Source organism: Mesocricetus auratus, unplaced genomic scaffold (genome assembly GCF_017639785.1).
Source record: "Mesocricetus auratus isolate SY011 unplaced genomic scaffold, BCM_Maur_2.0 Super-Scaffold_100004, whole genome shotgun sequence".
NCBI classification, from domain to species: domain Eukaryota; kingdom Metazoa; phylum Chordata; class Mammalia; order Rodentia; family Cricetidae; genus Mesocricetus; species Mesocricetus auratus.
The window spans coordinates 3,052,693-3,066,686 of record NW_024429189.1 but is presented as its reverse complement, the minus strand read 5'-3'; the positions used below and the strand labels follow the sequence as shown (position 1 = coordinate 3,066,686).

Here is a 13,994-nt window from a genome sequence, read left to right as displayed (position 1 = left end):
ATGAAGCCCCCGAGTGGCTGTCCTGTACCAAAGGACAAAGTCAGGCCTAGAGGAGACACAGAGTGTCAAGTGCCCCAGGTGGGCTGCCGAGAGGAAAACTAAACTCTGGATATGGACTGGGCTGGGGAGGGCTCACAGAGTGGAAACAATACAGGGGGTTACAGAATTCAGGTCCTACCTCCCCTGGAAAAAAGGGGTCCAGTCCCAAGGGCTCCCAAGGTCATGAAGTCAACTTCTGGAATGAGTGTCCCTAGTAAAACAAAAGGTGACTGATCACACACTGAGCCCTTTTAATCACCTAATGGCTGGGGACCTTTGGGTTCCTAGGTTTCTGGTGAGGCCAGGCCAGACACTGTAAGGACACCCAAGTTTGGCCTAGCTTCTCCACATTACAGCCACAACACTGACGCAGACAATTGAAGTATTTGAGAACAATGAAATATGCATGGCTATCTGTGACAGCCTCGCAAAGTCGGGCAATTAGCTGCGTAATCTGAGAGGGGAGCCGTCCCTCAGCAGCCCGAGGCTCCCCATTAGTTAAATGCATTTTGTACGTCCTCATCCCATCAAATCAACTAACACTTCCTTTAATTGGTTCATGAATTATACAGCCGCCCCCTGCATTATAATTTAATCGCCTGTAAACATTCATAGGGCCCCACCAGTAAAGTGTATCGGCGCTCATTAATTCGTTAATTCCAGCAGATGGAAGGGGAGATGGGAAGAATGGTTTCAGAACAGAGCGCCTTGGGCAATGGAAGAAGGGAAAAAAGGTGGGGGGCCACTTAGGGTTTTATTTTCAGGGCTGTCAGAAACTCAATCTGTGAGCTGTCAGCAGCCTGGACCCGTCCCCCACCAGCTCCACGTCCTAGACTGCAGGGAAGTGACTGGTGGATTCATGGGGAGGCTTGTCAACTGGCTTTAAACATCAAGCCAGCGGGTAAACCCGGCCCAGTGTAAATTAATTCTTGTCTTACAGCCCCCCTCTCTCTGTCCCCATGAATATTTCATGGCGGGTGGCATAAATATTAATTCTAATAGCTCTGCACAGTGGTTATTATTTCTGTTTTATGACAAATATTCATAAAATATTCAAGACCCTTTTTTAGAACATTTACACACTTGATTGTGAATTTTCCCAGTTTCCTGGGGACACTGTAAACATATTGGGGTTCTCTTGATGGACTCTTCCCCCTTAATTAATACCACTAGCGATTAATATTTAATCAGGCTTGTTTTTTTTCCAGAAGTAAAGCCTATTATGTTGCCAAGCCAAAGGGTATTATCTTCCCTTTCTGTCTGTAAAATGGGAAGTTTCTGCCCCCCCATGACTCTGACCCCTGGGTAGGCTGACAAAGAATGGCCTCCTTGCCTTTATTTTGAAGACCTTATCTACTTCCTTTTAACCGAGTGTCTAGATATAGCCCAACTAACTGTAGTGAAATTCTTCACAAGAGGGCTGTTGCTGTTCTTATGCAAGGATTTGAGATAGTTTTGGTGTAATTAGCGTGTGGGTTTACGAATCCCAGTGATGGATTCCTTAGGCAAGGCAGTTGGGGGTGAGCAGTCTTTCAGAGCCTGCATTGTTTGTTTCTGCCCCAAGAGGCAGCTAGCGAGCTGTGTACCATCCTCCATGAGGAGGGTGAGGAGCAAGTCAGTCCTAGGGCAGGCACAGAGAAGCCTGAGCAGTTAAATCCAGCCACATCCTATGAGTTAAGTGGCTTCAGTGTCCACTGTGTGCTAAGTCTCACTAGAGACTTCTGGAATGCTGTAATAACTTGGGGAAATAAATCATGGCTATTTGACATATAGGAACACGACAGGGCAGCAATACAGCATCCTGGAGTCTGATGGACCTGGAGCCAAGTTTAGAGACAGCACTTGAAATGGTCAGGATCACAGCACCTCTCTATGTAGGTGTTTCTCACGGTGGAGGGTGGCCCAGTAATGTGTGACACGCTTAGTACAAAGCTCTGGCACACAGCGTTGACATACGTTTCTGATGGGGATGATGATGGTAGTGATTAAGGTAGTGCTGCTGCCACCAGTGATGATGACAGCAATGGTGAGGACAGTGTTGATGGACTGATGGCGATGATGGTGGTGGTGAGAGTGGTGATGACGATGGCAATGGTGGTAATGGTGATAATGGTGATGGCGGCGGCGGTGGTGGTGGTGGTGATGAACAAAAAGCCAAAGACTTGAACTGAAGCCAAGAAGCAAAACACTTCAAGGAGATGGTCCAGGTAGGCCAGTGGGACAAAGAAAAGTAAGAATCCCTCAGACTATAATGGCTTTAGCAGGCCCAAGAGAAATGCACCCAGGAGGGTGGGAGTCAGCCTCTGTAAGTCTCAGGTCCCTCCCTTGCATTTGTGACCAGGGATGGAAACCATCATGCCTCTGGCCTCCTGAAGGCACACAGCAGGGGTCATTAGCAAGGAGGGAAATTCGTGTAGGAAAGAGGTTTTAAGGGCACACATTTGGGAGCAGTCCTAAGGCCAAGTCTTGGCCACTTTTCAGCTGAATAACTGTCCAGAGCCCTGCTCTTCATGGCCTGGGATTGTCAGTGTGTGATGTGTCCTCGTGCCACAGATTCACAGGATGCTGTGAGGATTCAGTAAGGCAATGTATCCACAGCGGCCAGCTCAAGGCTCCAGAACCCATAGCCATGTGGCCAAACTCTTGGCCCACACCAGAAGGGCCCTAGTCCTGGCTGGTCCCCAGAGGCTGCAGCATGTGACAGGCAGTGAGCCCCAGCTTCTGAGCCTCTGTTCTGTTCTGTGCGCCATCTCCCAGTTCCATACTCAGCGATGTCAGGAGAATTTACACCAGAGAAATGGGCAAAGGTTGCAATTTTCAGGGCTCCCCGTGACATGCATAAACTGAATTACCAGCAAACCATGAGGCAAGGATGAGGACAAGGAATGTGTAAGCTTTGCACTCCCACCACTATCAAGGTATGTTACCTTTATCATTCTAGTCATTGGTTTCTGTTTTGGTTTTGGAAACAGCATTTCACCATGTCGCCCAAGCTGACCTCAAACCCTTAAACTCAAGGGTATCCTCCTGTGTCAGTTTCCTGAGTGAGCTGGGTATAATGCATCACCATGTCAGACTTCCTGTCCATTTTAAGTGACATCAGACAATTTCACCTATTTGTCTACTTTTGAGACAGAGCGTCATATAGCCAAGCTACCCTCAAACCTATTAATGCAGCTGAAGATGACTATGTATGTGCTTCTGATCCTCCTGCTTCTACTTCCTAAATGCTGGGATTATAGGCATGCACCACCATGCCAATTTCTGCAGTTGGGGAACAGAACCCAGGGCCTCATGTATTCTAGCTAAGCACAGTACCAATGTAGCTATACTCCCTAGTCCCAATATACTTATTTCAATTAATATGTCACGAGCAGCCGGGCGTTGGTGGTGCACACCTTTAATCCCAGCACTTGGGAGGCAGAGGCAGGCAGATCTCTGTGAGTTCGAGACCAGCCTGGTCTACAGAGCAAGTGCCAGGACAGGCTCCAAAGCTACAGAGAAACCCTGTTCTTAAAAAAAAAATCACCCCAAAAAAACCCTCAAAACTGTAATTGTGTGTGTGTGTGTGTGTGTGTGAGAGAGAGAGAGAGAGAGAGAGAGAGAGAGAGAGAGAGAGAGAGAGAGAGAGAGAGAGAAAGGGGAGGAAGGGAGAGAAACAGACAGGCAGACAGACTAGGCCAGAAGTCAACCGTGACCGCCATTCTTTCAGCAGCCCACTTTCTTTTGAGAAAGAGTCTTTAGTGGACTAGAATCTGCCAAGCAGGCTAGATGACTAATCACAAACAGGGCTCCACCTGTCTGCCTTCCCCAGCAATGGGATTGTCAGCGCACACACTCAGGCCCTGTTAGTTTTTCTTTTTAGATGGTTCTGCAGACTGAGCAGGGCCTTCTGCCCTCTTGCCTTCTTGCAAGGCAAGCACTTCACCTCTTGAGCTATCTCCAGAGCCCCAGAATTTAGTTTTTTGGTTTTTTGTTTTGTTTTGGTTTTGGTTTTTTGAGACAAGGTTTCTCTGTATTGTTTTGGAGGCTGTCCTGGAACTCGCTCTGTAGACCAGGCTGGCCTTGAACTCACAGAGATCCGCCTGCCTCTGCCTCCCGAGTGCTGGGATTAAAGGCGTGCGCTACCAACGCCCGACCAGAATTTAGTTTTTCAGGACAACAGAATGATGGAGTCTGAACACAGATTTGAGGGGGAAACTGCTCCTGTTAAGATGTTTCAAGCTCACAAGTGCCTTGAGGCCTTCGGTAAGGTCTTGTACCCTGTTGGCCTGGCCTTCTTGTCTCAGGGATGTGGATCTCAGCAGCCCTTTACTACTCATCTGACTCAAAATCAGGATGACGTGCACCTGCCAGCCAGAGACCTCATTGGATGAAGCCTTACCTGGACGGCTCCAACAGCTACACACTTCTCCCTCCTCGCACCTGTCCCTACCAAGCCCCAGGGATGCCCTGAGATGTCTCGGGTTCCCTGGGCACCCTACTGAAGGGTTTGCTTCACAGGTGGTGGCCAGCTTGTCTCTTGTTATTTTTGCCTTAAACTCATTTGCTTTTCTCTGTGGGAAAAGCTTGCAGAACTACCTGGCTCTGACAACTGGCTTTCCCTTATTGTCTGGGGAGCTCCCGGGTGGCAGTGTGCACAGAAAAAGATTTCTTCCCTTTCTTCTGAGTGGAGAAGGAGGTAGACATTTTAAGAGGGCTTTTAAAAGGAGCTGGATTATGCAGGAATATCCTGGGTCATTCTCCTTCAACCGGGCTGCTGTGTTTGGAAATGCACTTGGTAAACTGCCGGAAGCGCTCGCTAATTTACTAGTTAACAGCAGGGAGAGTGAGTTTGTTGCTTGCCCCTGGAGAGACTACAGGTACTGCCAAGGTGGGTTTGCACTGTCAATTATGCACAGTGGGAGCCCTTGTTTTGAAGGAGTGGGAGCTGGAAGTGAGAGGGACTGTCACTGCTGCCCAAGGCCAGACACAAGATGCCCAAGGTGGTAGGATCAGGTGGAGGCATTTGCCCTTTGGTATTTCAGATATGCTTATCAGAGTGAAACAGCCACATGGCAAGCACTTTAAAATCCTGGCCAGAGAAGCCACGTGTCCAGACTCTCCTCTGCACGGCTCTTCCTGGGCACAGCCTCTCTCCACAGTGAATCCCAGGAATCTGCAGGCTTGGCCTGTGACCCAGGCACCTGTCTGAGAGCCAGGAAGCCAACTGCGTGGAACTGAAGCTGTGCTCTGCTGTGACGGGATCAGGCCAGTGTGTGTGCGGACACCCACCTGTCCGCTTTCAGCACTATGTGTTGGCTCTCAGCATTTGTCGGGCAGGAAGAAGACAGTACCAACAAGGCAGCCACAGCCCGTGTCCTGAAGCTCGGTGTGTTTAAGAGATGAGCCTGCTACAGTTTTAATCTGTGTAAAGGGAAGCTTTTTCCTTGTGAGGAGCCGTTCCGCCCGCCTGGTTCTAGAGCCGCATCAGTCCCAAATAAACACACGGGAGGCTATATTAATTATGAAGCTGTTGGCCTTGCTTGTCTCTTACTGGCTAGCTCTGCTTTAAGTAATTACCCCATAATTGTTATTCTAAGTATGTCTCTTACTGGAGAATAGTTCCGGGCTCCTACCCCATGGCAGTTACATGTTGTTGACTCTCCTGTGTTTCTCCTTCCCAGAATCCTCCTGGACTCCTAGTCCCACCTATCTAGATTCCTATTGGCTCAACAGTGCTTTATTGACAAAAGACTTCCCCAACAAATCTGGACTGAACATCCTCCGGTGGAGAGGGGGAAATGTGTTGTGGAAATTGAGGCTGGGCAGGCAGCTCAGCTGGTGAAGTGTTTTCTAGGTCCCTCCCCTGAACTCATGGAAAACGCCTGGCATGCTGGTACACAGTCGTAATTCTATCCCAGGGAAGGCAGAGACAGGAAAATTCCCTGCTAGCCAGCACCACTGAGTCTGTGAGTTCTAGGAAAATGAGAGACTCTGTCTCAAAGGAGGTGGGCAGGGTTCCTTAAGATGACCCTTGAGGATGTTTTGTAGCTTCCATATGCTCTGCAGCTAAGAGCACTTGTTACTTTTGCAGAGGACCTGAGTTCTATTCCCAGAACCCATGTGGTGGCTTACAATCATCCATAATTCAGTTCCCAAGGATCTGATGCCCTCTTATGACCTCTTTGGGAACCAGGTGCTTACGTGGTACACAGATATACATGCACATAAAATAAAATTAATTAAGTCTAAAGGAAGAAATATAAGAAGTGGCTACTTGTGCTTTGTGCTCTTGGAGCATTGTGAAATTTGCCATTGCAGGAGGACTACCTTGGTGTCATCTTCTCCTTCCAGGCCCTGGATGATGCTTCCAATCAAGCCAGGTGCTCTGTCCATTACTCGGCCTCCTTTACTCTGTCACACTCGTCTGTGGTACTATCTGTGTCTTCACTGGCAGCTCGCCTCTTTGCTGGTCCTCCTCAACGGTGGTCACGTGTAATTCTTCCTGAGAGAAAACACCTTGAGTTATACCACGGCCAGAGACAGCCACAGATGGTCTGGACAGAAAGAGCCTTGGTGCCTTCCAGCCTGAAAGGAGGGCTTCCCATGGCAGAGGCTGGGTCTTTTATATACTGGAAGGAGGAGGCAACCTGAGCCTTTTTCTTTTTCTTTCTTTCTTTTTTTTTTTTTTGGTTTTTCGAGACAGGTCTACTTAGTCTAAAAATATAGTGAATTTCGCTGGGCGATGGTGGCGCACGCCTTTAATCCTAGCACTCGGGAGGCAGAGGTAGGTGGATATCTGTGAGTTCGAGACCAAGCCTGGTCTACTGAGTGAGTTCCAGGACAGGCTCCAAAACAATACAGAGAAACACTGTCTTGAAAAAAACCAAGAAAAAAACATATATATATAGTGAATTTCACTTTAAATTTAAAATTGATTAAAAATGCTAGGTTTCCATTCCCAAATTAAAACTCACTTAGTTGTAATAATGAATTACTCTTTTAATGCATCATTAAACTTTTAATTTATGCAGTTATGCACACTATGTTGTGTAAGTTACTTTAACTAAGTAAAGGTGTGTTATATTTGTTTATGCTGCATTTGTTTAACAATGTAAAGATGTGTGTTTAATTATGTAAAGATGTGTTGCTATTTTACCTTGCCTGCCTAAGGCACCTGATTAATCTAGTGAAAAGCTGAACAGCCAATAGCTAGGCAGGAGAGGGATAGGAGGGGCTGGTTGGCAGAGAGGGGAAGTCTAGGCTAGAGAGAAGAAGGAGGACAGAACAAGGGAGAGAAAGAGGGACACGCCCCGGCCAGAAGCCAGGCAGCCTCTAGCTAGCCAGACCTGGAGACAGTGGGAAAGTAAGAGAGAAAGAAAGGAAGGAAGGGAAGGTAAAAAGCTCTGAAGCAAAACAGATGAAACCATGTTAAGGTTTCTCTTCATTTAGCAAGAAACAAGCATAAGTCCCAGCATTCATAACTGATAATAAGTCTCCACGGGAGTGGTGAGAAAGAACATCCCGCTCTGCTTTCCCATCTGTTGGTTGACTGTTTTTTTTCTTGAGTTCATACATGTTCTAGTGTGTGATACCAAGTGTGCCAGGTGCCATGTGTTTTGAATGTGAAGGGTTCCATAATTGGCTCATGTGTGGGAACACCTGGTGCCGTTTGGGAAGGTTCTGGAACCTTTAGGAGGTGGAGCCTATCAGTAGAAGTCCATCAGTGTGAGTTGGGGGCAGGTCTTCAGTTTTAATGGCCCATCCCAGCTTCCCATTTGCTCTCCACACCCTGACGGCAGAATCAACGTGAGCAAGCAGCTGCTGCCTTCTGCCACCAAGCCTTCTCCATCATGATGCCTGTGGCCTTGAACCGTGGGCCAGAATAAATGCTCCCTCCCTCAAATTGCTTCTTGTCATGTACTATGTCACAGCAATAAAGGTAACTAAGGCTGGTGAGATGCCTCAGTGGGTAAGGACCTTTGCCAAGCCAGATGACCTGAGTTCAATCCCTGAGACCCACAGGGAGAAAACCTACTCCTGTACGTTGTCTGTAGAGGGTATGAGGTCCTTGTGCACTCATAAGCAATAAGGAAACCAGGAAAGTTAAACACAGAGGCTTGTCTCTTCAAAGGAAGGAGATGTTTGCCTGTCTTCCACCTGCAATTCTGGGACATGATGTAGTTCACAACCTGGTGATCTTTGTTATCTGTAGGGCCATGCTTCACCTGAATTCCCCAGACTATTATGTTGGTTTATTCCCAACTTTTTCCCTCTAAATCTTGAGCATTGCTTCCCAGGCCACAAAACCATCCTTATGAGAGATGTCAGCTGCACTTTACAACAGCCTCAGAGACCTGTATGTTATCTTAGGGCCAGGCCAATCCTGACTCCTACAGGCATTGTGTTTACCTCAGTCATTCTCCTAGACCCTTATCTTGAGCATTGTTTCTGAGTCAACAGAACCCATCTTTATCGAAGAAACCATAGGTACTTTGTAAAGAGTTCCAATGTAGTTATGCAGTGGTGATATCTAATCCCAGCACTTGGGAGGCAGAGGCAGGTGGATCTCTGTGAGTTCAAGGCCAGCCTGGTCTACAAAGAGAGTTCCAGGACAGCCAGGGCTACACACCAAAAAACAAAACAACCCTTCCAAAAGTGTTTCAATGTAAACATGTCTTAACTTTTGTTGTACCCATGGGAATGAGTTAACTGTCATCAGGAAACTTTGCCTCAAAATTGTACTATGCTTAAATATAGCTAAAATAAACCATCTGGTGTCAGACTCTAGAACCTGGAGCCAGTGGGGGCTAAGTCATGCTGTACCAAGTTTCATTTCTTGCCTCTCCCATAGAGTGTGCAGAGAATCCCACAGTTGTCCTTTGACCTCTACATACACATAGTGGTACATGCCCCCCACTACCTCCTAAAAAATGAATAAATAAAAGTTCTGTTTTTAAAAAAAAGAGTAACTTTGGGTAACTATGAGAATGAAACCAGAGGAAGCCAACCTAAATAAAAGAGAGATTTATGCTTTTGTGTCAGTCAAACAATGAGGAATCAGCCTCAGGCAATGCCTAGTCCTGCTGTCTCTGGCCACTTGCCTGTTGGCTCTAGGCAAGCTGCTTTCTTCTAATGGAAGCTTCCATTTCTCCCACTGTGAAGTCAGAGAAAGGGGTGGAGCTGCCTTGCAACAGTGCCTAGCTTGACTTGGGTCTGCATCCCTCCAGAGCCCCTGCAGCCAGGGGAACCCTGAGCTCAGCCTATCTGGTCTCTTCACAGTCCAGGTCACCGCCAAGCCACAGGCATGAGAAAGCTAGAGGGACAAGGGATCATCAAGCCAAGGGGAATGGAGCAAGGACAGCCCAGGCAGGGTCTGAAGAGCTGCTCCCCGAAACATACATGCACACATGGGGAGAATCATGCCAACCTTGGCCCTAGGGTGACCTCTGGGGACCAGGGTGACTGTTCTTAACTGTAGCAAGATTTAGTCTATGGAGGTAAATTAGTGACAACAGAGAGGCCGGTGCCCCACAAGACCACACGGGGAGACACCAAGGGCAGGATGCAGCAGTGCGGAGGGAAGGGATACACAGGCAGCGTAGGCTCCACAGTGGCCGATGGATGATCTTGAGGGTTCTGTGCTGCTAGGCAGTCTTTAATCACCCTAGCATCTGGCACTGGAGTGCTACTGGCCTGGCGAAGGAAGGTGGGGCTCTGTGCTCTAGGTGGGTTTGCTATGCACCCAAAAGTCATGATGACAGGTCAGCTTTTGGTATCTCCAGTGTCAGCCAGGGGGAGGGAGTAGTTTCCCCAGTGACAGTGACAAACACGGCTGCTGTGATCTCTTTGCAGGGTGTTCTTCCTTAATGTGCCACTGGATTCCATCCTAGAGCGGCTGACGCTGAGAAGGACTGACCCTGTCACAGGAGAGAGGTTGGTCAGGGTCACTGCTGGCTGGTCATGGAGGGCTGTTGGTGGCCAGGCTCCCTGCAAAGTCACCTCTCCACTAAGGTGCTCAGCGCTACTGTGGACCTGCTTCGGGATAGCACTGGCTACTCCAGGCAGGGACTAGAAACCCGCTTGTTTAGTGTGTTCTGGGCGTGTCTTTTGGCCCCCAGTCTCCAAGATTGAACGAAGGAGTGTACTAGGCCCTGCAGCAACATCCTGGTTAAGTAGCTGGCCACTGTATTCCTAGCTTCCAGCTGACTCCTGCTAGAGAAATGACTGCTTCAGACGGGCAGGCTGTTTGTACTTAATAAACAGTGTTTAGAAGGATGAAGAAAAGACCCGATGAAGCTGGGGAGGTCTCCGATGGTAAAGTGCTTGCCTTGCAAGCCTGAAGACCTGGGTTCAATCCCCAGAACACACACAGACACACACACACACACAGATACACATACATACACACACAGACACATACACACACACAAACACACAAATAAAAATAAGTAAACCCTTTGTGGTGGTATATGCCTTTAATCCTAGCATTTGGGAGGTGGAGGCAGGTGAATCCCTGACTTTGAGGCTAACCTGGTCTACTTAAGGAGATCTCCCAGAGATCTGCCTGCCTCTGCCTCCCCAGTGCTAGGATTAAAGGGATGCACGGCCATGCCTGGCTGGAGTATTTTCTTAATTAAATGGTTTGAAGTGAGAAGACCCACTTCTTTGTTTGCTTTGTTTCTTATTTATTTTGAGACAGGGTTTCTCTATGTAGCCCTGGCTGTCCTGGAACTCACTCTGTAGACCAGGTTGGCCTCAAACTCCCAGAGATCCTTGCCTGCTTGCTCTCGCTGTCTCTGGCAAGTCCATTCCTTCACTGGATTAGAGTCTATTTCTCACCAGCTGAGGCGGTCATTCTTGGGAACTAAACAGCTACCACATTCTTGGTAGACAGCCATTGTTGGACTAGCTGGATCACAGCCTGTAAGCCATCCTAATAAATTCCACATATATATTCATTCTATCAGTTCTGTTCCTCTAGAGAACCCTGATGAATAAACCCTGTCTCAAAAAACAAACAAACAAACAAACAAACAAACAAAAACAAAAGCCAGGGGCTGCAAAGATGAGCACTTGCTGCTCTTCCAGAGGACTTGAGCTTGGGTCCCAGCACCCACAAAAGGTAGCTGACAACCACCTGGAGTTGTAGTTCCAGGAATCTTCTGACCTCCCTGCACACATGTGACAGCGAGGGGGAGGGGGCTTGCAAAGGGAAAAAGGAAAGAACCTGGGCTTTGTTTGTTGTTTGGTTTTTTTTCAGGTGGGGGTCTCACTACATAGCTCTGGCTGGCCGGAACTTGCAGAAATCTGCCTGCCTGGGCCTCCTGAGTTCTGAGATCAAAGGGAAAACTGACTCGTACTGTGTCTTTACATTCTAAACCCTGGCTGACCTCTGCCCTTTCTTTGCACTGGGACCATAACTTCATCTCCCAGAAGCCTGAGGCCAGTCCAGAGTGCACCCAGTTAGTGCATGGCTGGGATTTGTGCCTGGTGGTAATGGTGACAGGGCAAAGGCACTCTAGAATGGCCAACAAGGGCACTGCGGACTCCCTTGTCATCTGCTTCCTTCATAGGTTCCATCTTATGTACAAGCCCCCTCCCACTATTGAGGTCCAGGCCCGTCTCCTGCAGAACCCCAAGGACTCAGAGGAGTACATCCGGCTTCGAACGGACCTGTTCTACAGAAACTCGGGGGACCTAGAGCAGTACTACGATCGGGCCATCACTGTCAACGCGGACCAGGACCCATACACAGTCTTCGAGTACATAGAGAGTGGGATCATCAATCCTCTGCCCAAGAAAGTGACCTGATTCGTGCAAAGCCAGGAGCAAGCCCTGGAGACACTAGAATCCCCTGCCCCCGACCTTCAGCGGACACCACCACCCCACCCCACCCCACCCCACCCAACCCCACCCCACCCCTCTACCCCCACAAATAAAGATGCTAGACACACCCTCAGGAAGCCTTCTTAGGGAGTCTGAGAAGAGGGCAGAGGAGGCCCATTGGGGGGGGGTGGAATGCTGGATGCTAGGCCTTCCTCTAAGTCACTTGTGGATGAAGCCCCCCCTGAGGCAGCACCATCCTGCTAGGAAGAAAGCTTGTGGAGAGCCTTGGTGGACCCGTAGCAGGCGAGGGTGACCGACACAGGGGACAAACATGCCAGGCAGACAGAGCTTAGTGAGAAGTTTTATTAGAAAGGGAAGGGAAGGGAGGAAAGAGAAATGAGGTAAAGAGACACGGAGACAAAGAGGACAGAAGAGAAGAGGGAGACAGGACTTTTCCTGTCTGCCCTAGAGACAGAGAGCGAGAAAGAGAGAGTGGAAAAAGAGCGTGAGTGGGCAGAGGTCTTTCTTTTAAAGGGGTTCTTTGCGCACTCTCGAGGCAGAGGCAGGCGGATCTCTGTAAGTTCGAGGCCGGGCTGGACCCACAGCCTCCGAAACAATACAGAGAAACCCTGTCTCTTAAAAACCAAAAAAATAAAATGAAATAAAATAAAGGGGTCCTTTGCACCTGGGCTGACCAGGGAGCTGCCTGAGTGCATTCTGCCAGGTGACAGGGGCAGACCAGCATAATGCCTGAATCCTTATCCCACTGTGGGTAACTGGGTGGGTGCACTGCTCATGATCTACATAGGAATGGATATATATTATAAAAGGCACTTAATGATTGGCTTACATGACACCAACTAGGCCAACAATGGCCGTCTGCATACTGGAGACTTTGAGAACCTCATAGCTGCTTATTTAGACCACAGAGCTAGATAATCTAGATGTATCAATCTGGTTCTGGGACAGGGAGGATTGCTAGAGAGCCACTGGTCTTTAGTCCACACTGAAAGGTTGAAAGAAAACCAGGTTCTGATCAACAGAGGCGGGTGGGAGTGGCAGCAACAGAGCAGATGCATCTACCGCAAGAAGTGAAGGGCAGGCAGGCAAAGAAGAAGCTTCCCACTCTGGGGAGGGCCTTCCCTCCTTAGCTGATCCTCCCAGAGAGACACACTTCTTCACTGATGCCAGGCCAGGTCAGGTTTAGCCACCACAGAGCTAAACTCACTCTTCACAGCCTATCTGTCCCTTCCTAGCAGGAGGAGTGATAAGCACAGCCGCCTCCCAGTAACCCAAAGGATTCAGAGGGGTGATAGGCAGAACCCTCAGCCCAGTGAGGACAAATGCAAGTTCTACTTTAGAACGTCAGTGCCAAGCTAGATGCAATGGCATCCACCTGTGAGTCAGGAGGATCGGGAGTTCAAGGGCAGCTCCAGGTACATGGTAAACTCAGAAACTCTGGACCAATGCCCAAAGGCCCTTCTAGCTTAGGACAGCGCAAAGTCCATGGAGCAGAGCCCGCCCTGGGCCTGCTCCAGCCAGGCGCAGGTCTGTGGCTTGCCTTCTGGGCCTTCCCTTTCTGCTGAGTGCCTCAGTTTCCATGTCCCTAGGCTGTCAGACCCTGAGCACGACCTCCTGAATTTCCACCAGGGTCTTCCCACCAAGATACCCTGCAGTACCCACCTTGAAACTTATTTCACAGTACACACCCATTTCAGCACATGTTCAGCTTGCCAGGGCTCCCTGCAGGGTGTTGGAAAAAAATATTCTCAGTGTCACACAAAGAAACACATTAATAAAGCAAAAATGACCTAGTAGGACGCTTCCTTTCCACAAAAGTGTGTGCCACAAACTAAACCAACACACTGGCCAAGCTGGCCTCTGTCTTTTTTTGTATGGGTACTTTGTCTACATAGTGAGCTCCAGACCAGCCAGGCTTCATAATAAGACCGTCTTAGTTAGGGTTACTATTGCTGTCATGCTGGAGAAGGACCCCAGAGTACTACATCTGGATCTGAAGGCAGCAGAAGAGACTGTGTCCCACTGTGTCCTCAAAGCCAGCCCCCACAGAGACACTTCCTCCTACAAGGCCACACCTACTCCAACAAGACCCACACCTCCTGTAGTGCCACTCCCTATAGGCC

General features: G+C 48.8%; 1 protein-coding gene across 2 annotated transcripts in view; it reads left to right on the top strand.

Moving 5' to 3' along the window:
- Ak8 (adenylate kinase 8) overlaps window positions 1–11,977 on the top strand; it is a 106,644-nt gene extending 94,667 nt beyond the window's left edge. For both annotated transcript variants that reach the window (XM_040745133.1, XM_040745134.1), the window contains exons 12-13: window positions 9,877–9,957; window positions 11,598–11,977. In XM_040745133.1, coding sequence (XP_040601067.1) covers window positions 9,877–9,957; window positions 11,598–11,835 — 319 coding nt within the window. In that variant the 3' untranslated portion in view covers window positions 11,836–11,977. The remainder of the gene's footprint in view (window positions 1–9,876; window positions 9,958–11,597) is intronic.
- The last annotated feature ends 2,017 nt before the right edge of the window (window positions 11,978–13,994 follow it).